Source organism: Mercenaria mercenaria, chromosome 6 (genome assembly GCF_021730395.1).
Source record: "Mercenaria mercenaria strain notata chromosome 6, MADL_Memer_1, whole genome shotgun sequence".
Classification (NCBI taxonomy): Eukaryota; Metazoa; Mollusca; class Bivalvia; order Venerida; family Veneridae; genus Mercenaria; species Mercenaria mercenaria.
In genome coordinates, this window is record NC_069366.1 from 3,340,662 (window position 1) to 3,367,725 (window position 27,064).

At 33.7% G+C, this 27,064-nt stretch overlaps 1 protein-coding gene across 1 annotated transcript in view; it reads left to right on the plus strand.

The window, feature by feature from the left end:
- The first annotated feature begins 2,052 nt into the window (after positions 1-2,052).
- Positions 2,053-27,064, plus strand: part of LOC123549850 (carbohydrate sulfotransferase 14-like) — a 39,960-nt gene continuing 14,948 nt past the window's right edge. Inside the window, exons 1-2 of the mRNA XM_045338290.2 lie at positions 2,053-2,219; positions 26,122-26,183. Of these exons, the coding sequence (XP_045194225.2) occupies positions 2,159-2,219; positions 26,122-26,183 (123 nt within the window). The 5' untranslated portion in view covers positions 2,053-2,158. The remainder of the gene's footprint in view (positions 2,220-26,121; positions 26,184-27,064) is intronic.

Below are 27,064 nucleotides of genomic sequence, written 5' to 3' on the forward strand. Positions count from 1 at the left end.
ATGATGTTTTATTTGAACTTTTTCTACATTTTCTAGAGTTTTGTTGACACATTGACATTTTCTGAAATCTGCGTTATTACTTGAGTCATTTGATCCAGTGTGATATTTTTATGAAAACTAAGGAAAGCCTAAGCGAGCGTTTGAGGTCTTCTTATTTAGTTAAAGATATATATACCTGAGATATCTGAGTGTATGTACCTTTCGGAGAAGCACTCATAACGATGCAGAGCACATTTGATGAAATTGTTCATTTAACCCTGCAGGAAGTATGAGGCTACAAGATTGACTTCAAAATATTAGTAGTGTTTAAACTAATATTTTTTCCAAACCAGGGCAGTAAATTCTGCCTTTGCACTTTGCCGAAGACTGTTGTTGGCAGCATAACATTTCATCCAATTTTCATACCGTTCTTTTGTATAAGGAAAACAATTCGTTCGCGCATGCGATAACGAAATGCGACAAAACGTGAAGAAGGTTTTGAAGATACTACAAACTGAAAAAAATATTATTGTCTTTCTAAATGTTGCATAGCGTTCTGTCTGAATTATGAGAAAAAAAAGGTCTAACAGTAAGCAGTGTCTTTTCCCTGGCATGTTGTTCCTGGTGAAAGTACGTCGCTATAGTCATTACAACCCATTTGTAGAATCCGATCCTGGCCACGGCACCAAAAAGCAATTGTAAAATCACGCAAGAGCACAAATCTCAAATTCTCAACAATTATTTCACAGTAAATGTTCATCATACAGTGTCTTAACCAAATCCCTGACAATATGTTTATTTCATAGGAACCTTAATAAAATCTGCAAAGTAGATCCCTCGGAAGCACCGAAAACAAGGCAAACAGTGAAAATTGCAGACTCGGTTTGATTGAGTCTGTTCATGAGCAGTAATGGAAAATGCAACACTGCCCACGCCCCCTAGCACCGGCTTAAGCCTTCTTTGCTTTCTCCCATCTATCCCTCTGTCTTCACATATAAAATATACGTTTATATGTAGAAGAAATGCTAGACAAGCATAATCAAATAATGCAAGAATACTTTATTATATCGTCAACTTTCGAGTTAAATCTGTTTTTTTTTCTTAAATCTTAAATATGATAAAACCCTGTGGCAGACACTTTCTGACATAAGCCTACTAAATATTGATAGAAGTTCAATAATTTATATTCTCCAAAACCTTATCTTCATTTATAAAAATAGACTAAAAGTAACATGTTATGATTTAAGAGTTTATTGTTTTGAATTTGATCAATACCAGTAATCCACACTATTTTTTTTTTTTTGTATTACCGTTACCCAAATTACTTTAAGAGAAATAGAATACAGTCAATGTTTCTCAGTTCCAATTAGTTAAAAAGACAAAACAACCACAGTTGCACTGTGAGATATGATTACACAAATTGAAGTATTCGTGAAATCGTTGAACCAGTTTCAACATGTTGTGAATTTTGGTATAGAAAACAGGACTGAAACCAACCTTTTTGAGTGCGGAACGCACGCCCTTTTGTGCTGATACGGGTTTTGTCACGATTGGGTCGTTGCAATGTGGTGGTGATTCGATCGTATAAATTGTCTCTATTTATATATTGCTTCGATTAACAGAAACAATTAGTCATCATACATTGTATAATCTTGCTGCACATATTCTTTGAAATAAGTAATCAAGTAATCTAAGAAAAGCTAACGAGAATTACTGACGAGTACAACAACCCCGATATAAAAAATAGTGTGGGATTCGTGCTGGTCTTGAAGGTTAGAATTTGCGATATTTGGAACCGCTCTACAAGTTTCAAGTCAATATGATTCTTACGGATGCAGATAGTTAATGTAAATGGTATCATAATATCATCGAGTGTAAAATATTTCTGACGTTAATAAATTTGAAAATGAGTTTTTTTATTTGTATTTCTGAACAAAACCTGATATCCTGATAACCTGATAACATTTTGCATACCTCTTGCATCTTTAAATGAAACATTTTTTTTATGTTTATTTATTTTATAAACGTAGTTGATAGAAGTCTAGACTGAAGTGCTATACTTTTCATCGGAAAATAATGTTTTATCTACGTTAGATGAGAATAATGTATCAGTGTAAGTTTCTGTTACTAAATGTAGATATATTTGGAATTATAAACATCTAAAAGTTTTGTTTGGGAAATGCGTAGAAGGAAATTAATGATTTTATATTTCGCTGTAGTAACGTTAAAATTGCTTTTAGGTAAGTAAAGATTGCAGCATGTTGAAAAGCAAATACTGTTTTCGGCTTTAACATGATTTTGATGGCTCAAATATAATATAATTAAATTAACATAGAAGAATTTTATTTGAAAGGTACAAATTATTTCAGAGTCAATGTTATGGTCATAACGGTTCAATAAAAAGCATTTGTTGAGATAAGTCAATTGTTTTTTTTTCCACATAAACTGTTTAAAGAATCAAATATCGTTTTTCAGTATAACGTTTAAGGATTAGGTTTTAGCGATTTATTTCAGAGTACAATTGTCTGCTATTCTGCGAGTCCGATAGTGACGTTTAAGAATAAACATTAAAATTTCTTTAAACTTTTGTTGCGATTTGATATATGTATGATCATTCTAACATGCCAACAAAAGAAAGTTCCCAGATACCAGGTATATCTAAAGATAGTTTACGGAATATATTGAATTCCAAATACAGGTATGATAAGGATCTATCTATCTGAAAGACAAATAGACTAAAGGACCTCGATAAAATCCCTCAATGCATTTTTTTTTTTAAATAGGGACAAACTTTCAATACTTCATTTTTATAAAGACATTTATTTATTTAAGACATATGTATTTATAGATAACACTACAACTGATTACCATTTTGCAAGATACAAGCGGGACCATAACCTTACAAAATACATCCCGCAATGCTCCATCGTCAAAGAAAATTTCATATTGAGATTGTATTCACTTCATTAAAACTTGTAAAATGATCCTTTGGAAGCAAAGAATGCAATCACAAAGAATACTAGCAGATTCGAATTGACTGAGTCTGTTAATGTGGGGTAGTGAAATGTGTAACACCTCTCACGCCCCTGTGTAAATTTATGTATGAAATATAACCATTCAAATCCGTGTGGATTATATTTTGTTGGTAATTGCCTTTTCTTCGGATCGATGTCAGATTTAGAGTTAATCTTTCCATTGCAGTACATATTTGTAACTTTTTGACATCTTGCAGCTCAATTAGAAAAAAAAAAAGATTAATGGCGACATATACCAATCTGTTCCGTTATGACTGAAGTTTATTCTAAACCATGTCGCCAGTCTGAATTCTTCGACTGAATCGAGTTTTGACATCATCAAAATAGCGGCCATTTGTTAACATTAAATCTGTCATCATCGTCAAAATGATTGATCGGAGTCGTTTGTTTTGGTGTTAAATGCACGTTTTTTGTAGTTTATATCATACACATTAATAATTATGTTGCTTTATGTTATTTTGGATAAAAAATTATACAACATTTAAGATATATTATGCCAATATATATATAAACAATTACCGCGTATTATACATGGAATGATAAAATAAACGTGTTTATGAGTGTACGGTTTAAATACTGCTAATTTCAGAAAAGCTTGCCGAATGGGCGTTAACATGAAACGCAGGTAGTAAATGACGTAGCTGTCACTCTAGTGATCGGTGAGAGAGTAATTTGATGACGCTTGTAGTTTACTCCGTCCAAACGTATATTTCTATCGGTAGCTGTGGAAAATAACCTCGTAAAGTGTTAGTTACAAAACTGAAATATTACGGGAGTTTATTTCAGGATAATCCTGCATAATCATACATGTGCATGTACACATACGCAGTTATACACTTAAAACTATTTACTTTATAGATCTGAACTGAGAATAGAAACTTAAGATCATGCACTAAATTTTGTAATAAAAAGCTTTATTGTTCAGTGTACATGTCATGTAGATTGCTATTTTAGCGCACCAATTATGACTGATTTCACTCTATTGAACATGCTTTCAGGTCACTGTTATATTATAGCACTAAGTCTTGTTCAGTAATTCCTTTCTTCTACACATGTGTATCGGACAATTCTATAAAGAGCGCAACGTTCGCTGAGTGCGACCGATTAAATTGCGTGCAGTCTTGTCATTTTTATTTTATTTTCATTTTTGCTTCAAAAATTACTAAATGGTGCAGATAAACACGCAGCCATTTTTTATAAAACTAATACGCATTTCCTTTCCTACGATGCGATGTAATCCGATTGTTGGTAAAAAGTACAAAGTGATGTGGTCACTATAATTGTACCTCCATCTGAGTCAGATTACCACATCCAGTCTTCCAGGTTTCAAGTAGGTTAATTTAGGTTGCCTTGAATTTTCCAAGTTTGACGCCGAGAATTGTCGAAGTCAGACAAGCTTACGATAGGAAAATTATAGTTATGATTTTAAACAAACAAAAGTACATGTGATTCTGATTAAATGCATATCATGGTCAGATGGCACGATCGTTAAAAACTAGTATTTGTGACAGGCAAATTATAAGCAAGATCGCCTTTTACAAACGCTGTGAACATAGAGGTGCAATTTTACTATCACAGTTTTAAATAAAAAAAGATCTTTTGAGACACGTAAGTTCTATAGAATCTTTTTGGTATTTACGAAATAATCTGTAAAATACCAAAGGAAAGGATCGACATCGATTAGAATTTCATTGGAAAAGTTTTTAATGTGAAGAAATATACATTAGTTCATAGAAATCCGTCAAATTATTACTGAATGCAGAAGACATGTGGTATGCGATGTCATGAATACTTATATGTCAAACGTAAAAAAAATAGAAATAAAACTAAGATGTCAGTCGATCCCATCGTCCTTAATCAACTTGAGAGTTCTATGTCGACTTCTGTCGTGTGATTTGTAGAATCCGAATAGTAGTACCCCTTCATCATTTGACTGCTCCCGTAGTCGAGTGGTTAGTCGTTGTCTTGAAATCACTGTAACCTCTCACTGATTGGGGTGGGGGCACGGGTTCGAGCCTTCCTTCCGACCATATTTCTTTATGTGAGAAAGTTGGCAGTTTCTTACGGAGACGAAAGTCTAGTACTTTTTTTTCCCAGGAGCGATGCTTAATTAAGTAAACTAACCACCCGACATCAAAGAAGAACTGTTGAAATCTGGCGTTAAACCCAATAAAATAAATTTCCGTCGTGAGTAAGTCTCTTGGCAAGGAGACTTACTTAGTCATGAATCCCGAATCAAGTTTCAATTTGCTATTAAAGCCAAATGAAGGAACCCAGCACTTAAGGTTTTTAATTTCATGTACAGCGGCTACATGACCGGAAGTTTAGTCATTGATAAGTAGGACCTAAATGCATGTTCAATGTACGAAAAAAAAAAGATTCCACTTAGTTCAAGCACGTCTTCAGAATCGCATGTTGCTGGATTACCAAACACACATAAATTCTTAGAGCTATTACCTTTATAACTTGAGTGATGTATGTAAATAGGACATTTATGTTTAAACTAAATATATCATTTTTAATGTGAAAAGTGATGCCCATCTGGCTATGATTTACTATTGTAAACTTAGATCCCTGACCAAGCGATAAAAATACACATTATTTTTTATCGACTTGTCACAAGGAAATCGATGTACACCGGTGACAGGAAACAAAACTTACAATGTATACGTGAAATGATCGGGAGAATGCGAGGTTAATCAAGTTCAGTTTTACAGACATAATGTAATCAGTCCGAGTGCACGTAAAATCGGCGATGTTTGTTTTGAAACTGAGTCTGAGATACGGCTAAAAACTGTAATATCATCCATTTTAAAAACCACAAAAACATTTATTACAGACTTTTCAGTTTAACTTCACTCGCGTCTTGGGCGGAGTTTATGTAAATGATGGTTACTAAATTAGCCACTCACGATAAGCAAATCATACACATTTAGTCAGTGACTAAATGTGTATGATGCAAACACTGAAACGGCGAGCTATTCTGAAATTGGCAGTAGAATATACTAATACATGAGTAATTTACAACATGAATATGTTACGTTACTAAAATTCTGAAAGTTTGTTCGGAACAAATGGTTGTTACTAAGTAGACATGTTATTGTTATTGGTGCATATACAGGTACATTTTTAGCTCCACTATTCGGAGAATAGGGGGCTATACTACTCGCCCCGGCGTCGGCGTCGGCGTGACCCTTCTTGGTTAAAGTTTTACGGCAATCTTTGTTTTTCTGTCATATCTTTGTTACTACCGCTTATTTCTTACTGTAACTGCACATAAACATTGTCCAGTATACAATCAAATATGTGCAGGGGCTGAGTCCATTATACCCAAGGTCAAGGTCACCAGGCTGTTATACTTAGTTTATTTTTAAGGTTAAAGCTTTTCGGCAACCTTTGTTTTTCTGTCATAACTTTGTTACTATTGCTTATATCTTATTGTATGTTAACATAAACATTGTCCAGTATACAAACAAGATATGTGTAGGGGCTGAGCCTATTATACCCAAGGTCAAGGTCACCCAGGTCTTATACTTAGGTTATTTTTAAGGTTAAAGTTTTTCGTCAACCTTTGTTTTTCTGTCATATCTTTGTTGCTATTGCTTATATCTTACTGTAACTTCACATAAACATTGTCCAGTATACAGACAATGTATGTGTAGGGTCTGAGCCCATTATGCTTAAGGTAAAAGTCACCAAGGTCTTATACTTAGGTTATTTCTAAGGTTAAAGTTTTTCGGCAACCTTTGTTTTTCTGTCATATCTTTGTTACTATTGCTTATATCTTACTGTAACTTTACATAAACATTGTCCAGTATACAAACAAAGTATGTTCAGGGACTAGGCCCATTATACCTAAGGTCAAGGTCACCAAGGTCTTATACTTAGGTTATTTTTAAGGTTAAAGTTTTTCGGCAACCTTTGTTTTTCTGTCATATCTTTGTTACTTTTGCTTATATCATACTGGTAGTTCACATACACATTGTCCAGCATACAAACAAAGTATGTACATGGGCTGGGCCCATTATACCTAAGGTCAAGGTTACCAAGAAGTTATACTTTGAATTGTTTTCTTGTTATTTTTTTTTCGAGAGCTTCGTTTATAGACATATCTTTTGTACTTTAAAATATAATGACTTGAAATCAAAAATATTTGTTTATAATTATCTGCATGTGTGGCTAGATACCCAATAACTCTAATTGTGTTTTGACAGAATTACAGAATAATGCCCCTTTTGCACTTAAACTTTTTTGCAATCTTCGCTTTCTGGATATAACTTTAATGCAATATAAGATAAAAACTTGAAACTTAAAATGTATCTTTATCATCATCATCTGCATGTGTGGTATCAATCCCCATAACTCTGATTTGTATTTTTGACCTAATTATGCCCCTTTTACACTTAAATTTTTTACAAACTTCGTTTTCTGGACATAACTTTGGTACTATATAAGACAAGAGCCATGTTACACATGGCTAATCTCCCCGCCGGGCATATTATAATTGAAGGCTAAAGTTCCTGGCAAGTTAGTGTCTGAAAGTATTAATTTTTGGGAAAGCTTTGAAGAACTGTTTAGTTGTGGTCCGCATCAGGGGTTTTAAGATGTGGAAGAAAGAATAAGTCAAAGGAGGCTGTTTACTACTAAATTTTATTAATTTTCATGAACAGTATAGCTATGATGTTTTTCTATATGGCTACTGTAAAAAGAAGGAATGGAAAGCTAACAGGGAACAAGAGTGCCAGAATGTCACAATATATGCCCGTCACAGCAAATTTCTTTACTCTAGCAGCTGTATTTGCAAATGGAATGTTAATTTTGTGGTTGTTTAGTAATCATTGTAAGTCTTTTGTTTTTTAAAGTCCACAAAAAAAATCCTTACCAGGTAGAGATACCTTATATGTAATAAAATACACCTAAAATTGGAGAGTAACATCTATGTTGTACCACAGAAAAGTGGTCTTATTTTTTCCCTAGGGTCAATTATAAAAATGTTACAATATAAGTTATTTATAGTAACAACTAAGGGAAGTTAATCTTTAAAAAAAAAAAAAAGAAAAAAAAAAAAAAAACATTGCAAGTCCACACAAAAATCTTTATCAGGTAGAGATTGGTCAAAATACACCTCAAAATTGGATTTAGCATGCTTGTTCTACTACAGAAAAGTAGTCTCGATTTTTCCCTACGACTAGTAATGAAAAGGTTACAATAAAAGCTATTTAAAGTAACAACAAAGGGAAGTAACTCTAAAAAAGGGAACTGCGCATGACACTTCGTCTCATGATGGTGTATAATTGTGCCAAGTTACATCAAAATCCCTCCATGCATGAAGAAGAAATGCTTCGGACAAAGACATTCTTGTATCTGACATTTGGCCTCTAAGTGTGACCTTGACCTTAGGCCTAGTGACCTGGATCTTGCGCATGACACTCCGTCTCGTGGTGGTGAACATTTGTGCCAAGATATATCAAAATCCCTCTATGCATGAAGAAGAAATGCTCCGGACAAGGTTTTCATTCTTGTATTCTTTGACCTCTAAGTGTGACCTTGACCTTAGACCTAGGGACCTGGTTCTTGCGCATGACACTCCGCCTCGTGGTGGTAAACATTTGTGCCAAGATATATCAAAATCCCTCCATGCATGAAGAAGATATGCTCCGGACATTTTTTTTTAAGAAAATATGATAAAGGAGAATAACTAAAAAAATAGGCAAGGTAGAGTTATTGTTCTTGCACACTGCACTTCCTCCCAATGTGTTCTATCAGTGTATGAAGTTTGAAGAAAATCCCTCCAGTACTTTTGGGGTTATGCTCCGGACAAAATGTTTTAAGAAAATATGATAAAGGGAAATAACTCAAAAAATAGTCAAGGTAGAGTTATTGTTCTTGCACACTGCACTTCCTCCCAATGAATTCTATCAGTGTATGAAGTTTGAAGAAAATCCCTCCAGTACTTTTGGAGTTATGCTCCGGACAAAATTTTTTAAGAAAATATGATAAAGGGGAATAACTCAAATAATAGGCAAGGTAGAGTTATTGTTTTTGCACATTGCACTTCCTCCCAATGTGTTCTATCAGTGTATGAAGTTTGAAGAAAATCCCTCCAGTAGTTTTGGAGTTATGCTCCGGACAAAGATCGTTGCGGACTCACAGACGGACGGACGGACGCACGCACGGACGGAGAGCATTTGTAATATCCCCTTCGCCTTTGGCGGGGGGATAAATAATGACTTGAAACTCAAAATATGTCTTTATCATCATCATCTACATGTGTTGTAACAATCCTAATAACTCAGATTTGTGTATTTGATGGAATTATGCCCCTTGGTGTATCTTCCTTTTGAAGTAGGTCTCTTATTCAGACATATATTCATTTTACTGTCAAATCCCCGAAATATGCAATGATGAAATATTTTCGGTTTTATGAAGGCAAGTAAATCTCTAAAGGAAAATGGAATATAACAAATGCTTTAATGAAGACATGTCCATACTGCATCGTAATTAAGTGCACCTCAAATACAAAATCCAGTTGATATCAAGTGATAATAATTTAACATAACAGAAAACAATAGTACATTAAAAAATCTAATTTAAAACCAAAATCACCGTCACCTCGTCGGACCTTCAAGAAATATTACTTTAATGTACAGCAATATAACTTTACATTTGGACTATTTCACGAATCTTTCTGAATGGATGAACTTGTTTCTTTCTAGTATACTTCTTGTGTTTTTCTATTTAACACAAATGCACATAAACATACAGATGTTTGATGGGGATTGTCTAGATTTAAATCAATATGTAATGATTAAAATTGATATGTACGTTAAAGATGTGCACAGTATAACTTTGATGGAATGTGAAATGAAAACAACTGTTTTGATAAAGTCATTCTTATGCTGCCTCGTAATTAAATCTAAATAAAATATAAAATCTTGTTGATAGATAATGATATAATTATTTTATAACTGAAAACAATATTCCTAGATTAAAACCAAAAACACCATTACACCTCTGGGGCTTTAATTCACAACCCTTCAAAAACTGTATTATTATTAAACTTTAGTATAACTCTAAATGTGGAATATTTTACAAATTTTTGAATAAATTAGTGATTTGCTCTTGAGAGAACTCTTGTCTTTCTATATAAAATAAATGGACATAATTCGTACTAGTAAGACGTATTACTATATCTAATTTCACTTTCACATTTAGCTTAGTTACTTTCTACACCCGTTACTATTTTTGTATCATTCGTATATCGACGCTATTTGCCCATTCAAATTAATGTGTCGCGAAACCCTTTATAAAATCTGTAAAAAGATCCTTTGTAAGCAAAGAATGCAACCAAGAAGAATAATAGCAGACTCGGTTTGATTGAGTCTGTTCATGAGAGGTAATGTAATGTGCAACACCTGTCATGGCCGCTAGCACCTGCTTAAGTGGAACTTTTCGCTCTTTGCCTTGTTCTCGATGCTTCCTAGGGATCTAATTTCCAGATTTTATTTACTTCACAACAGCGGGTGTTAAGTGCTGTGTGGCGGCCGCCAAAAAGTCGCCCCGACTTCATCTCAGTGTTGTTATATTTGCTGGTCCTTCGGGATCTTTGATTTCAACTCATTTAGATTAGAAGACTGAATACTGCTTAAGCCGGTGCTAGGGGGCGTGGGCAGTATTGCATTTTCCATTACTGCCCATGAGCAGACTCAATCAAACCGAGTCTGCAATTTTCACTGTTTGCCTTGTTCTCGATGCTTCCGAGGGATCTAATTTCCAGATTTTATTTATTACGCATATGTTGAATGGACTCCGTGATCAAAAAGGACTAGAAAATATAACAACACTGAATACATGATATATCGCTAATCTGTAATACATAACATAATGAGAACTGACATGATGTCTATGGAGGATATAAAATCGTTTTAGATTTTTGTTTAGCCTCTGAATGAAACACATCAATAAATATTTTTCTACCATTTTATTGTAAAAGGTTTAAAATCTGTTGTAAATAACATCTTAAAAATTATTGTTTTATACCTGTAAAAAATTATCAAAATATCTGAACACACAGAGTCTCAGAAGCAAGGCTTGCACGTTATGGAAACGATGTATGATATGTTCAACGTACAATGGTTAAATGAGTCCTAGAACTTATACAAAGATGTTCTCTACATTTAATATGATGAACACAGACTGGTAAACAGATTGTGATAGTGCCACGACAAGAAAGTACAAAATGTGTTGCGCTAAGATCAGATACGAAACGTATATTATTGTTGATAAAGCAAAATAGTCAAGTGAGACTGAAAATAAACAAACGACTCTGGTACTAACTTGAAGTTATAGTGATCCTTTTAGAAAAATAGCCTGTTTGTTTTTTGTCAAGAAAGGCAATCGCAAATAGTATTTGTTCAAAGAGACTAATGCTCTGTGGGTGAAAAATTACAAGCGGCAACCCAAAATATCTTACAATCATAATATTTCAAATACGTATAAATTTGGAAATTACCACAAAATATGCCAGTTAAGATAAGATCGATATCGTAAAACCGGTTGTTAAATAACTTGACAAGCATACAGTCTTCAGAAATAGAGTAATTGTCGGCGAAACAAAGACATAACAAATCAATTCTTGGACGGAAAGGCTTTCCTCTACAGCTAAATTCTTTCTTGGGAAGTCTGCATACCTATTTCATTGCACGTTTTCTGCGTTTGTTGATTCTGGGTCCTGATGCGGAAAGCGAGAGCGATAAATTGAACATGTCGAGTTAGCAACTCGTCACAGAATCTTATATACTCGACCCTTAATTGTACTTACATATTCATAACTGTACAGCAGCTAGGCGTGATCATAGCTCATAGCATTTACAAGTTGCAGTCGTTGTATTATACTTCAACATTACAATTTAAGGAAATAAAAGACTTCTTACACGCGTTATATATTTAATAAGATTACTTTTAGCCCAGCAGAATTATATACATGTATACTCAAATGTTAAAGAAAGTTTGCATGGTTCTTTTTATGATAACTATAATAATATAGGTTATACAAATAGTATCATGTGAAGCACGCCTGTATGGCTATATTGGGTTAATTGTTACGTAACGTCCATATACAAGCTTTGCCCATGAGTTGCTCGTGCACTTTTTGAGTTCTGATTTGATTTAATTTTGTTATCGTTAATAGTGGGAGTAGAGACGTGATTGTTGAGGTATAGTTTTGTGAATGTGTGCTTGATGTGCTTGTGTCATTATATTTTGGATTGCTGCATGTGTTGATCCAAAATCAGCATCTGAAACAATCACATAATTATATACACTTAAAATATTTATTATTGATAAACACTTTGTGAACTTTCGTTCACCATTGTAGTTTTTAATCATGGATTTTATTATGTATGACAGCAATTCCTTACATAAAAGTCGTTTCGGTAAACCAGTGGTTTTCAGAGGTGTAAACTTAAGTAACCTTATATACCCTAAGGAAAATGGAAATGCATTGAAAAGACAAAATGATTAGCTTACATGTTTGACGCTAAATTGTCGCTCGGTAGTAAACAATGATGTTCTTATTGGTCAGTTATTACGCGAGGAAAAGACTTGGTATTCGGACGACAAACAACACCAATATGAAACGTCTGATCCCAATCTAAATGGCTACAAACTGAGTGTTACGAACAGGCAAAACAGGATGGGTGGTGGTGTTGCACTGACATGTAGATCTAATGTAAACATGCGCAAACTTTCGGCAGGAAATTCTCAGTTTTGAATATGGTATTTGGCAGTTGATTTTCAAGAACATTACTATGCATGTAGTTTGGATTTACAGACCTCCATCTTTATCCACTTGTTCCCAGTTCGTCACAGATTTCTTTCAATATATGGAGGGAGTACTATCACAATAATGGTCATGGGTGACTTTAATCTTCACATCCACGATGACACAAATGCAGTAACAGAATTCAATAATTCTTTGTACACCATGGGTTTACAACAACATGTACAATTAAGTACACACACTAGTGGTAACATTCTTGATTTGGTCTTTACGGAATTCGTAAATGGTGTTGAAGTAGTTTCTTGTGAATAGGGTACATATATTTCTGATCACTGTGCTTTCAAAATTGTGACAAATGTTAGAAAAGAAAATATTACCAGTGAGGTGGTGCTCTTTAAAAAATTCAAAGACATGGATACGAACACATTTTCAAGCGATCTGAGAGAATTGACGATCGAAAGTGATAATGTCGACCTTTTTGTTGAAGAATTTCGGAAGCAGTAGAAAATATTATGAACTCACACGCACCATTTATGAAAAAAAAAACAATCATCCGTCGTGCTCCAAAACCCTTGTTCACAGAAAAATCTCTTCACCTCAAGGTATTGGACCCGTAAAAATCATGTTTGCATTTGCTTGATATATTCTTAAAGTTGACCATGTTTCGTACTGTACTGCAAATTTTAAACATTTTTTACCGTTCCGTTTTCTTGTAAATCTTGTATAATTTATGGTATGTCCTCAAGCTCGAGTAGAGACAAATTTCAATGTGATGGCCACTATCTAAAACGTTTGCAGAGAACTCATTACAGCATTAATTTTGATAAAAAAACTATTGTAAAACAATTATAAAATACAAAATATAAAAGTAAATATCTTTTTTTTTCTAGGGTGCCTCAAGTAAACAGATTTAATGAGACAGAATTCTAACATTGATATATTAAGGTCGAATCCTGCGGGTATGTTTTGAACTTCGCTCACTTCATTAAAAAAAAAAAGACCTATGGGACAGAAGTAAATTCTGCCTGCATTTCTTCCACAATATGTAGTCTAAGGAATGAAGGCAAAATGGAGAACTTTTATCGCGTGTTACTCAATATTTTTAAAGAAGTCTAACTCTCCCCTCTCCTGATTCAGAGATAAATTCACTTTGAACAGCAATAAATCGCTTATAAAATGAAAATTTTCCACTTTTGTACAATAAAGCCATAATAAGTCTAACGTCCATGAACAGGTTCAATCAAACCGAGCCTGCAACATTTTCGTTTTTCTGTTGTGTTGAGCGACCTGTGGAGTTTCCACTTTTTTATTGAAAGAAGTAAAAACTTACTAGAAAAAGGAAAATATGGAGAAAAAAAATTATTATGGTCCCAGTAGGGCTTGAACCTACGCCCCCTGAAAATTGCATTCAACGTAGGTTTATAGTAGCATTTGAATACTCTTCAAAAAGGAGGTACTCGTTTACGGGTCCAATACCTTAAAAGAGTGGCTCGCAAATCTGAACGTTTGTGGAAGAAACATAGACAATCGCATATGCATGAAGCCTTCAAAACAGCACGTAAACACTACGAAAAAGAACTCAAACATGAGAACAAATCATCTCTGAGTGAAAAAGTTCATAATGCAAAAGGTGACTCGAAAAAGCTTTATAGATTTGTATCTGAGGCCACAGGCACTAGGTCTGAGAACCCTATACCAACTGGACATGGCAGTGCACTGGCTGAGAAATTTGCAGATCATTTCATATATAAAACTGAAAGAAATCGAGAATTGTTGAAACATTTCGATAATTTTCAACCATGCGAAAAAGATATTCCTTGTTTTGACAGTTTTAAAGATCTGAGCGAGGAAGAAGTTAGAAAACTTATAAACCAACTACAGACAAAATCATGTGAACTTGATATTCTACCAACAAATGTGCTAAAACATACTTAGATGAGCTGTTGCCTGTTATTAACAAATTGGTTAATTTGTCGTTGCGCGACGGTATCTTTCCAACAAAATAGAAATAGGCAATTGTAAGACTTTTGTTTAAGAAAATGGGACTGGAACTTGAATTCGCAAACTACAGGCCTGTTAGTAATTTATCGTTTCTGTCAAAATTATTTGAAAAAGCAGCTCTGTTCAAGCTCAGTGATCATGTAAACAAACACAATCTTCTGCGAAAAAAAAACAATATGCTTACAGGAAAAACCATTCTTGCGAATCAGCATTGTTCCGTCTTGTAAATGATTTGCTGGATGTTATGGAGAAGAAAGAAGCTACGGCGCTAATTGCCGTTGATCTCAGTGCCGCCTTTGATACTGTAGATCATGACATTCTTGTTTATGTGTTAAACAAGCAGTATGGCGTTCGTGGAACAGCACTGAGCTGGGTTGATTCCTATCTGCGCCCCAGAAGTTGTCGTGTAAGTGTCAATTCAGCCATGTCATTTCCACGCCAATTAAATTGTAGCGTTCCACAAGGGAGCTGCTTAGGACCGTGCTATATTTGACATATGCGGGGACACTGTTTGATGTTATTCCGCCGTCGATTTCAGTTCACGGCTTTGCGGATGAATACACTGCTAATAAACGCTTTAAACCATCATCTCCAACAGTAGAATCACAGGCAATACAAGAACTTGAACAATGTGCTAAAACAATCAACAACTGGATGAACGAAAATAAGCTTAAAATGAACACTTTCAAAACCGAGTTCATCATGTTTGTTAGTAGGCAACAGCTCTCTAAGTGTTCAACTGACAAAATATGCATTGAAGGTGATGAAGTGAAATCAGTGAGCTTTATTCGATACCTAAGTGCATTCCTGGGTGAAAAACTTGAATCTAAAAGAGCATGTAAAACGAAAGTGTAGAACAGCAATGCTCAACTACTTCAGAATAAAATGTATCAGGAAATATCTTACAAAAAAGGCTACCGAAACCCTTGTCCTGTCATTGGTGATATCCCATGTAGATTATTGTAATGCCATTCTGTATGGTTTTGCTCAAAGCGAAGTAAACAAAATGCTACGAATTCAGAACATGTGTGCAAAACTTATCCTAAATCGAAGAAAATATGACAATGCCAAGCAAGCGCTGTAAGACCTTCAATGGCTACCAATCAAAGCCAGAATCTCATTCAAAATGTTAACCTACATGTATAATTTTTCAGTTTGAAACTATCCAGAATATCTTTCTGAACTTCACATAAAACAAACACAGACAAGAAACTTGCGTTCTTCAAATTCCGTTACTGGGTGTTTCGTTGTTCCGTTCAACAAGCGCAAAACGTTCAGCGATAGGTTTTGGTACTGTAGGACCTAAATTCTAGAATGAATTGCCTCTCGAAATAAGAAATTCCGACACAATTGATGTTTTCAAAAAAGAAGTTGAAAACTCATTATTTAGAAAATTACTTTGCACTCTTTCAGGGACTGTGATTTTAATTTTTAAGAGATTAAAGTAACGTGAACTGGATGATTTTATTGTGTAAATACATTCGAAAATGAACTATATTATAACAAATACAAAATACAGTTGTTTGTAATAACTTGGACATGTCGCAATAACCCACTTATTCTTACTTAATAACAAACAGCTGTCTTACTGTATCTTAATATTCTAATATGTTATTAATCTTATTTGATGCCTGATCTTTTTTAGTGCTTACTAAATAGTTTATTCACAATGATATTATGCTCATTTATGTCAAATGTCATTTAAAATATCTTAATTTTTGTCGCATTTTTAAAATGCATTTGTAAAACGTCATTGAATTTGCGTAAAAATAGGCGTTTAATCAAATAAAACAGTTTCAGTTTTAGTTTTATTTAATTACCTTACAAACACAGTAAGTAAAGCCCGTGCCAGGTTCCAGCAAACAGGAAAAGTTATCAATTGTCCTCGAACCGGCAGGCCTCGTGTAACTAACATCACATTAGACCATCATTTTGAACTGAGGCACACCAGGCGTCGTTTTCAAAGCGCTACCGCTATGAGAGGCAGTACAGTATTAGCAGGGTTCTGAGGCATCGGCGTCATGGTGTTCGGCCAGTCAGACCAAGACGAGCTTACATTGGTAATGTGGTCGTACAACGTCATCGCGTTGCTCGTTTGAACTGGGCATGGCTACGTTAGAAAGACGTCAGTGGGATAGGATTGTCTTTTCCGATGAATCAAGGTTTGACCCGAGTCATCATGATCAGAGGTTGAGGATATTTATAAGAAGAGGGGAACAATTTGCTGACGCCTGTGTTGTAGAGAAAAAGGGACAGTGCTATAGCTTTGGGAAACTGGAAAAACTGATTTGGTCAATGTTAATGGCAATCTTAATGCAGCCGAATATATTAACTAGGACCAGTGGCTGTTCCATTCGTTAATCAGCACTTCCCGCCACTTAAATGCAAATGGTGTTTAAGGCACTCGCTACAGTTTTTCCGGACGGGTCGATATTTACCCCAACACCGTGCCAATTGGTAATCGATGTAGCTCACTGTAGAGCTGGTGCGGTCTTCTGCGCATGCCCGGAAGTGATTATCTAATGTCACGTACGGCAAAAATTCGCAAATTATTGTATGTTCGCATGCATTTAATGTACAAAATGTATAATATACTGACTAAAGATTAGGGTAAGTATCACCATGGTTACAAAATATATACATTTAAAATACTTTTAGTTCAAATTGCTTCAATTCGACATATACTGGAGCCTGTTATTTATACAAGCGCTCCAACTCTGCATTAAGTCACAGCTGTTTCTACTCCCGTACCGTACATTCGTAAACTATAGGTTTTGTAAAAAATGGCGGAATTTTTCATCGTTCTATTAGATTAGGTAGACATAACCAAAGGTATGTGCAGTTTGATTAAATTCTATTATGTGAAAGTCGATAAAATAGCAGAAGTACCAACTTAAAACTGACAAAAATTTGCAAAAATAGCCCTTGGGTCTGCTGAAAAAGTATTCCTTTCTTTACTAAATCATGTTCTTTTGATTTTTCTGAGCATGTTTCAAATAGATATATTGTTTTCCGTTATAGAAATGCTTAGATATTCAAATTGATGCTGAAAATCAACTGATTACTGAAAAATTGTAGGATTACAGAAATTTTGAAAAATATTTAAAATAACACCAGTTTGAAAATTCATAAAAAAATATTAATAGTAATAATTCATAAAATAAAGAATTGATTTTTATGCTTGTATTTCACTATTAATACAGCTCTACGATTTCACTATCTGACATAATTTAGAGGAAGTTGTTTACGTTTGCCGTTTTTATGTCAAAACCATTTATATTGATCCTTGTGTGAAAAATGCATAATAGCCGAAAGTGACAATTGATAATGCTCTACATGTGTTGTCTTTGAAAGTGGATAATAGCTGTCATTGACTTCTTTCATTTACATACCATTACACATCTAACATGATGATATCAGCTTGTTAAAGAAGCGCCACAAAATAACTGTATTCTTTTGTGTTTTCTTGACCTTAATTATACATGCTTTGCATGAAGAAAATGAGAAATAACATGTACATGACAGTGACATATATTAGGGAAAGGCAATGTGTGTAATGTCTTAACATTGTATTGAATAACTTTAGCAAAATATACAGCAATCAGTGTATTTATCGAAATCTCAATCACATTTTGTTTCTACAATGTAAGATGGTTATTCATGTTTGTTCTTGAAACTATGCTGAAAAGAAATTGACTAAATAAGTTTAAAGATGAAGTTGTAAAAACACATTTATTCAGGATTGGCCGAAATTGTCCACCTGAAAACTTGTAGTATAACTGTATATCACCTGTATTTCAAGAATGATTTTCATGAAGGTTATGTGAGTGAAAAGTAGGCCACTAGGTCGTAGTGGGTTTTAACGATTTTAGCTCGACTATTCAAAGAATAGTAAAGCTATTAGACTCACCCATGCGTCGGCATCGGCATCCCAATTTGGTTAAGGTTTTGTATGTAAGCCGGTATCTCAGTAATCACTCATGGGAATAGATTGAAACTACACACGCTTATTCACTGTGAAAAATTGACCTATAATAAACAGGTTCCAAAACTCTATTTTGCTTTTCTTTACAAAATTATGTTCCTTTTTCGACTTAGAAATTCTTGGTTAACGTTTTGTATGTAAGCTTTGTCTCAGTAACCACGTGTGGGAATGGATTGAAACTCCACACACTTATTCACTGTGAGAAACTGACCTACATTGCACAGGTTTTATAACTTTATTTTGCTTTTTTACAAAATAATGTCTCTCTTTCGACTTAGAAATTCTTGCTTAAGGTTTTGTATGTAAGCTAGTATCTTAGTTCTCACTAATTTGAATGGATTAAAACTTCACACACTTGTTCACCGTCATGATTTGACATGCACTGTGCAGGTCCCATCACTTCAAACCTCACACACTCAGTCATGAGTATCAGTCATGAGCTGATAAGCACTTTGAAGGTTCCATAACCCTTTTCTCCATTTTAACAAAATTATGCCCCTTTTGTATTTATTCAGTTGACAAGGCTCTTGAATAGTCGAGCGTTGCTGTCCTCCGACAGCTTTTGTTGTCCTGGTAACAGGCACAGCAACCTAATAAGTAGAGCATATGAAACCCACCGCGGATTATGATTTTGCCCCATATGTTATCGGAAAGAAATTTTAACACTCTCTTTTCATAAATGTAATTCTTACAATTACAGAGATAGTCCGAATGATGACTTTGGATAAAGACCCTATAAAAAAAATCCCAAAAAATTATATGGCCATATATTGGCGCTTATTTCAGTGCTGGTTGAGGTACCCGGCAGTCAACCTATACTGATCTTTGGCTCCCTTAGAAATGGCTTTTAGAGTTTTGCTGGGGGTTATCTTCAATCTGTACAACACTGTCTTCAAAAATACCCAGGATTTTCAACATCACAAAACATACCAAAGATTCTGAACAGCGGTCAAAATACCATGGTTATTATAGCCCAAAGAACAAAGCAAACAAATTATCTTAATTACAATTCATATCACCAACTTAATGTATCATTGAAGGTTCCATGTTCACCGCTGTTTGAATACATCTGCGGATGTCTCTAAATTGCTTTTTGTACTTTTAGCATGTTTAAATGCTGAGTTCTGCTCAACCCGGGGCGTGGACGGTAGCCTGCATTTCCACTACCGTCCATGAACAGGCTCAATCAAACCGAGCCTGCAACATTTTCGTTTTTGTGGTGTTGAGCGACCAGTGAAGTTTCCCCTTTTCTCTACTTTGAACTTACGGAAGAAGAGGGAATGTACTTCTATGAATTCACAGCAGTATTCAGCATATTTCAGCAAAACTGATCTGTTAAAGTGTCATTATTTTCACACTCTTAAAATGCTAATAGACCCTTAGCATACTTAATTTCTAAATATGGGTGTATCCCCTTCCCCTGCGGAATCTCAGCACATTTAGATTCAGGTGTTAAATTGACCTATTCTTGCTTGTTTAATATTTTACCAAAATGAAGCAGAAAAGATGCAGGCGTGTAATCTTTAGAACCTTCTGACAGCGGACTTGAGCTTTTAAACAGAATTTTGTTACAAAGATATAGATATTTACACCTTTGATAAAACAGGAACATCTGGTACTGATCATGTGTATAAAAACATTACTTTTGGCATGCTACAGCTATTGTTTACCACATTTTATGGAGTATACTTCTCAATATGCAACAAGCGCTACCTTTAGAACAGCATATGCAAAATTTCAAACTACAATATTGACTATTATCTTCATAGCATTTCGGGCTTTATCCTCGGAATTTCTATGAACACTTGGGTCAGTATCCATCTACTACTACATATGCTTATATATTTGTAAATGCGGGTCATTTGATCTAAAATAAAAACTTTTGAACATTTTCATATCATTGTTTATATAATAACTGAATAATACAAAATAATATTCTTTACCGAAAGTCCATTTAATGAGGTTGACAACGGTTTGAATAGCTAAACTCATTCAAAGCAAAATGTACACATTGTTTGGGCTCTCCATACTGAACAATATGTCCCATATTCAAATTGTTTAGTGCAAATGGTACAGCTTCTAAACAGAGTCAGTTATAATACTTTAAATAATCAGAATGAGTAATAAGAAAATATTGACCAAAACAATGCCCATACCCAGTTTGACATTTCCGCCAGTTTGTAGCATTTTTGAATTATCACATCATTTCGTATTGTCCTTATAACAAGGGTGGATATAGGCATATTAACCAATGCCGCCACATATAGCAACTTGAGACGAAAATATTTTACTGTTGCAAAAAACCTCAAGTACTAGTTTTCATGATAATTAATAGTTCTGGTTTTTAAGGGCCATTAAAGGAATCCCTTCAATACACCTGTGATAGAATACCTTTTAGCACTCCCGTTGCCTCTAATAAACAAATGCAATCAAACCGAATCTGCAATTATTATTATTATTTGTTTTTTTGCTTAATCGCGTTTATGCTGAGAAAGGATCTTCGGATATATATAATACGATTATATTTTAAAAAATAGCTTTACTTCGATACAATCTAGAAGTGGATATGAACTCATCGAGTAATAGTTTTTGCTTAAATATGTTTGCTTGCGTATATATTTACACAATAAAGAGAACAGTTACTTACAGATATACTACAGACATAACAATTTTTAAAGAGGCAAGTCACAAAAAATATATTACCTGTATTTTGGACAAAAGACACACAAGCCAGTCGCAATTATCCGTTGTAAGCTCACTGTTTGATATTATATAACTTCCTACTCTTATTAAATCAAGGAACCAGTATCTTTGGACAATTATGTGAGCTTCAGCAAAATCTCCTATTCCTTTAAGAAACATTAAGGACAAATCAATGGTTATATTTAATTTCGCATCTCAAATCAGGCCCCGGGTTGACGAAACATTTTCAAGCTCAACTGAGTTTGATAATGAAATTTTATTTGTTATTATTTAAACCTAAATAGCGTGTTTGATAGCGGACCGGAATGATGGCATCCATGTATTGGTATTTGCCAGCAGAGATACTGTACAAGAATCACATGGCCTCAGTCCTTTTGAACTAGTGCGTGTTAAAAGCATAATTGAAGAAGGCAAGGCATGTAATTATATAAGTTTCACTGTGACTTTGATATGTGATTCTAATTATTTTTTAATAATAATTAATTTTATAAAAATTGTAAGACTGTTAGGTTGATTTTCCCCGACCCCGATTATGCCAATTACCGGGAAAATAAATGGAGTTACTCATATGAGGCCTGAAGAGGAAAAGAAAAAGAAGCTATGTTCCTTATTCCGTTGAAACGGAGTCAAGTGAACTGAATAATATTATTAACAGTTTTGTTAGGCACAAGCAAAAGCAGGTTTGTCATATAAATATGTTAAATGAATTATGATAGACATAGCTCTGTTATAGAGGAAACTGAAAATTCTTCTTAAGGTAGTAAACCCGTAACAGCAATGTTTAAAATTGCATAAATTTGATAAAGTCAGCATTGTTTAACACTTTGTTGCAATTTTTAAACAACTTTTACCGTGTTTTACTTTTTTTTATTTTTGCAAATTCTATATAATTTATGATATTTGCTCCAGCCCAAATAGAGACAACATTCAAAGCGATAACCACTGTACATTGCCATCGATGAGAATAACCTAAATAAAAGAAACCTCAATGTATTTGTTAACACAGAATGGAGCTGATGATAATATGTTTTTTTTTTTCCAGGGAGCCTCAGGTAGAAGGGTTTAATCGGATAGAAATTTAGCTATTGCACTAAAACGTTATGGCCAAGTTCTGTGAGACTGTTTTAAATGTTGCTCACTGCATTAAAAAATGACATGGGGCAGAGATAATACCTGTCTACATTTCTCCCACAATATATAGTAAAAGGTGAAGGCAAAATAAAAAAAACTTTCGCCGTATGTAACTAAGTATTTTCAAAGATGTCTAACCCTACATGCTTTAATATCGGAGATAAAATTCATTTTAAACAACAAGAGAGGGCTTATTAAATAAAAAGAAATCCGCTTTGGTACAATAAATCAATAATATGTCTGGAAAAACAGTTTGATTTATTTGAAAAAGGAAATATCAAGAAAAAAGAGTTGGTCTTAATGGGCTTGAGCCTACGCCCTCCTAAAAATAGTCAAAGTAGGTTTATGGTAGGAATTGAATAATCTTCAAAAGGAGATATTACGGATCCATTACCTTAAATTGACATTGAAAATGATAAAAGCTCTGTTCGTGGTCAAAACAATAACTTCAGACTTTAGACATTCTACAATACCTGGATGAAAAAACTTTCCATTTGGAACTTCAGTACAAAGATAAGCTTAAACTTGTCCATGGAAAAGAACATTTATTTCCAAATTAGAACTTATAAAATTGTTTATGACACTGAATGTACATATTCTATCTAATCGAAAACATCAATACACAATGACATGACAAAAGATAACTATTTAAATGTAGAAATAAAACATTATTGGATAATGATATCTTTTACGATGCAAACGTAAATGGAGTTATTTTTATATATTTTTGTTCCCAAACCTGACAAATCTTACTGGTTATGTAAAGATTACAGGAACGTTAACAGTGTCTCTTAAACTAATCGATATTCTATGCTGATGATTGTATAAATAATGTTGGGCATGAAATACAGTGCAAAAATCGTTTGAGAAAGTGAAAGCAATACTCAAGAGAGAACCGGTTCTTTTGGTACCAATACTGAAGAAATAAAATATTTAAGTTAGCAGTAGATGCTAGCGATAATGATAATGTAGCAATCACGTTAGCTCAGTTTATAACCTAATAGTATTTGGTAATATTGTGTACTACTTATTTTAGCGGTTAATCACTCGGCAGCTTGGCAGATTCTATATATTTATTTCGAGGTTGTTGATTCCTCAGCAGCCAGGGAGGTTCTGATTGCTTCGCGGAGCTGGTATTTATAAGCTTCATCTAACTGTAATTAATGAGCGCTCAATGATAGACAAAATCAAGTTCCTTAGTACTATGATTATAGAAGTGCGTAATTTGTCCTTAATTTGGGTATTTTTCATAATAGAAGCGTTAATATACCAATAAATATAACCTTCTTTTCTAATATTTTGTTAGAGATTCATGTTTGTTTCTTCGTCTAAAACATTGAATTATGACGGATCATTGGTGGTTCGAAACAGTGGTGCAAATAAGATTTGGTCTAAGTATTCTTAGAATGAATTATAATATATGCGGCAACTTAATCATATCAACATATAAATTCTGATGGGGACATCTCGCCACAATACATATACTAATGGAATATTGCTACACAAAAAGAATTCTGGAATTAATAATCTCAAATTTTAATCAAGAATCAGAGAAATTACTCTGCTATTGCAAAATACTGTTGGCTCTTATGTTTGGCTCTTATCTTGGCAATTCAGCACTTCGAAGAATAGTAAAGGACAACCGTGTTCCCTACTGTTGTCTTCAATGTACATAATCCTCTCACTTTCATAAACAAAATGAAAGTATTTTGCTTCATGAATATAACTGTGATTTTCAACATATACAGGATAAAGATAAAGCTTTACCAGATGCCTTATCTAGGATGTGAACGAAGTGCTCTATATTTCATAACTTTGAATGATATTTAGTGTATGTTTAATAATTGTATATGTTATATCTTGAAGCATTCAGTTTCTATTTCATATTAAATATTGAAATTTAAAAGAAGGTATCTCCGTTAAGTTTTGGAGGTGTTATGTACCTGTCATTTACTCTTCATCATGCTTGATTTTATTTCTTAATACACGTATATCTTACTTATTGTTTACTGTAAATCCTGTCCAAGTTTTAATGGCACAATGTACTCCTATAAGTTACTGGAACCTTCCATGATGCTTTAGACAGGATCTGAGGACCTGGTATAACTTTATTTATGAATATAGCTTCTTTAACATATAAATGAGTTTCACTAACATTGTGGATTTATAAAAAATTAATCTATATAGAGAGTATTTATAGACATTGAATGAAATACTGATTTCGTTAAAATTATGACCAGGACAGGATTTAGGATTTTGATTATCTTTTAATTTAAGATTGAACTTTACGGCTAGTTAACATTTTTAAGGTATTTCAATTGTTGCTTTTCATAATAAACTTTGTTATTATTGATAGTTCCTGGTTTCTTTTCTGTAACCGTAAGTATTTTAAGTAAGTAGACATGGTTACCCTTTGACGGAACACTCTATATATCTTTTAGATGCACGGTTAACCAAGCATGTTTCGTTCAATTTTGAAGCGTATGCATATGTTATTGATGCATCAATCAACATCAATTAAACGTAGGAAATTTTGTTAAATATATACTGACATTATATTGATAGCATCGTGTATTGATAGTAACCTGTAAGACCTGAAATCCGTATAATGGTAACTAGGATATAATATGCTCAGAATTTTTCAAACAATTGGACAAGATAAGGTCCTATGAAATATAAACGAGCGCGATTACTTGTGCTTTTCTTTTTTTTACAATTAAGAAAGCATTGTTTTTCAGCTTCACAAAGTAGAAAACATTCTCTTTTGTATAAAACGCCATTCGTCTACTTGAATTTGGTCTGCATAGAATGAGGTCCTTTGGCTAGACATATCAACGAAATATGCGGAATTTCATTAAAAAATAAATAGAGAAAATATTTTCACAAGTGTCTTGGTATCATGTAATGGAATAGAAATATTAGTAAAATAGATGCTTATGTTATATTTACATTTCTTACAGCGACATATTACTTTTCTCAGGCATTTTCACAAAGACATATCATATGTTCTTCAACGATTCTTAGATTGTCACTTCTTCCAATAGATGCAACGTTCTTTCGATGAATATTTGATGACTCACCACTAAACCGATTATGCGGCATTCTTTATTTGATGGTTGTCAAATTTATCCAAGTTCTTCCGATCAACTGAACACATGGTCATATTTTAAACTGGAGCGCATACATTTTCGTTCTCTGTGTATAGAACAGAATTCAACAGAATTTTCTGAATTGATTTAAACACATTGTCTAGGATCAATATAGAGCTAGTTGAACATTCAAAATTATATGTAGAAAATGTTCTTCAAATCTATCGACAATACATATATCTTGCATATTATAATTTTTGTTACCAGGAGGATGACATATAATTTATGTTCGTCCAATTGTATAATCACTTAACTCTTTTAGAATAAGTAGGTATTATAATATGTGGTCTATTCCCATTGTTTATAATAACATATAACTAATCAAATTTAACTTACAAGAATTTTACTTTTATGCAGGAACAAAATCAAAATCTACTGATGATTTAAAACGAGAAACATGGACTGGAACTACTATAAAGGTAAAACCAATGACAGGTATTTATCTGTAATCTTTCACCTTTCCAACAACATGAAGCGACAACTTTCTATTTTAGGGGTTTAAAAGGGATTCAACGTTCAAGAAATTACAATAAAAGTATAGTGAAATTGGTCCATATTCAGACCTATGCATCATTCCTTTCCAACTACATGACTATGAACTGAACCTGATTCATTGAAATTGGATGTTGTATTTGTTTGTTAGATGTTAATGCACTTTGACACAAGTTAAGTTTTAAGCTTTAAATGATTGGTTATCTTTAACAAAGATTTTAAGAAGTCTATGTTCATTAACGCTTGCTTTCGGCAAGGGCCAATAATTTGCAATTTGCTCTTTTTCGTGTACGTTATCGATAATGCTGCAAACGTGTCGCTAAACATGCTGTTGATGAAAGCTTTCTTCCAGTAGCTTCGTCAGGCATTTATTATTTTGCTAACAATGGTTAATCCTATTTAACTCAAATAAACCTGAAGTCATTTTATCAATAGGACCAAAAAGACTATGTTTAGCATAAAAGGCATTTAGGTCTTTACTACGTATAGTTGGTACAAGAGATGAACATATGAAACATATAACTTAATCCAAACCAAAACTGTTTATTGTGAGCGTAAAACCAACATCTTAAAGGACACTTTGGGGAGAGAACTAATATCATGTTTGACATATCTTTTTCCTTTACATAAACTCATTATAAGGTTCTCTATAAGATGTCGAAAAATTTATTTTAAAAAAGCCCATAAAATTTATTGTATCCTTTTTCGAGATAAAGATTTCACATTTGACTGTATGATGAACAGAACACATTCAGTCTGTGTGTTATATTTCATCTACAGTTTCCGTATGTTCGGTAATCTCTTGAGG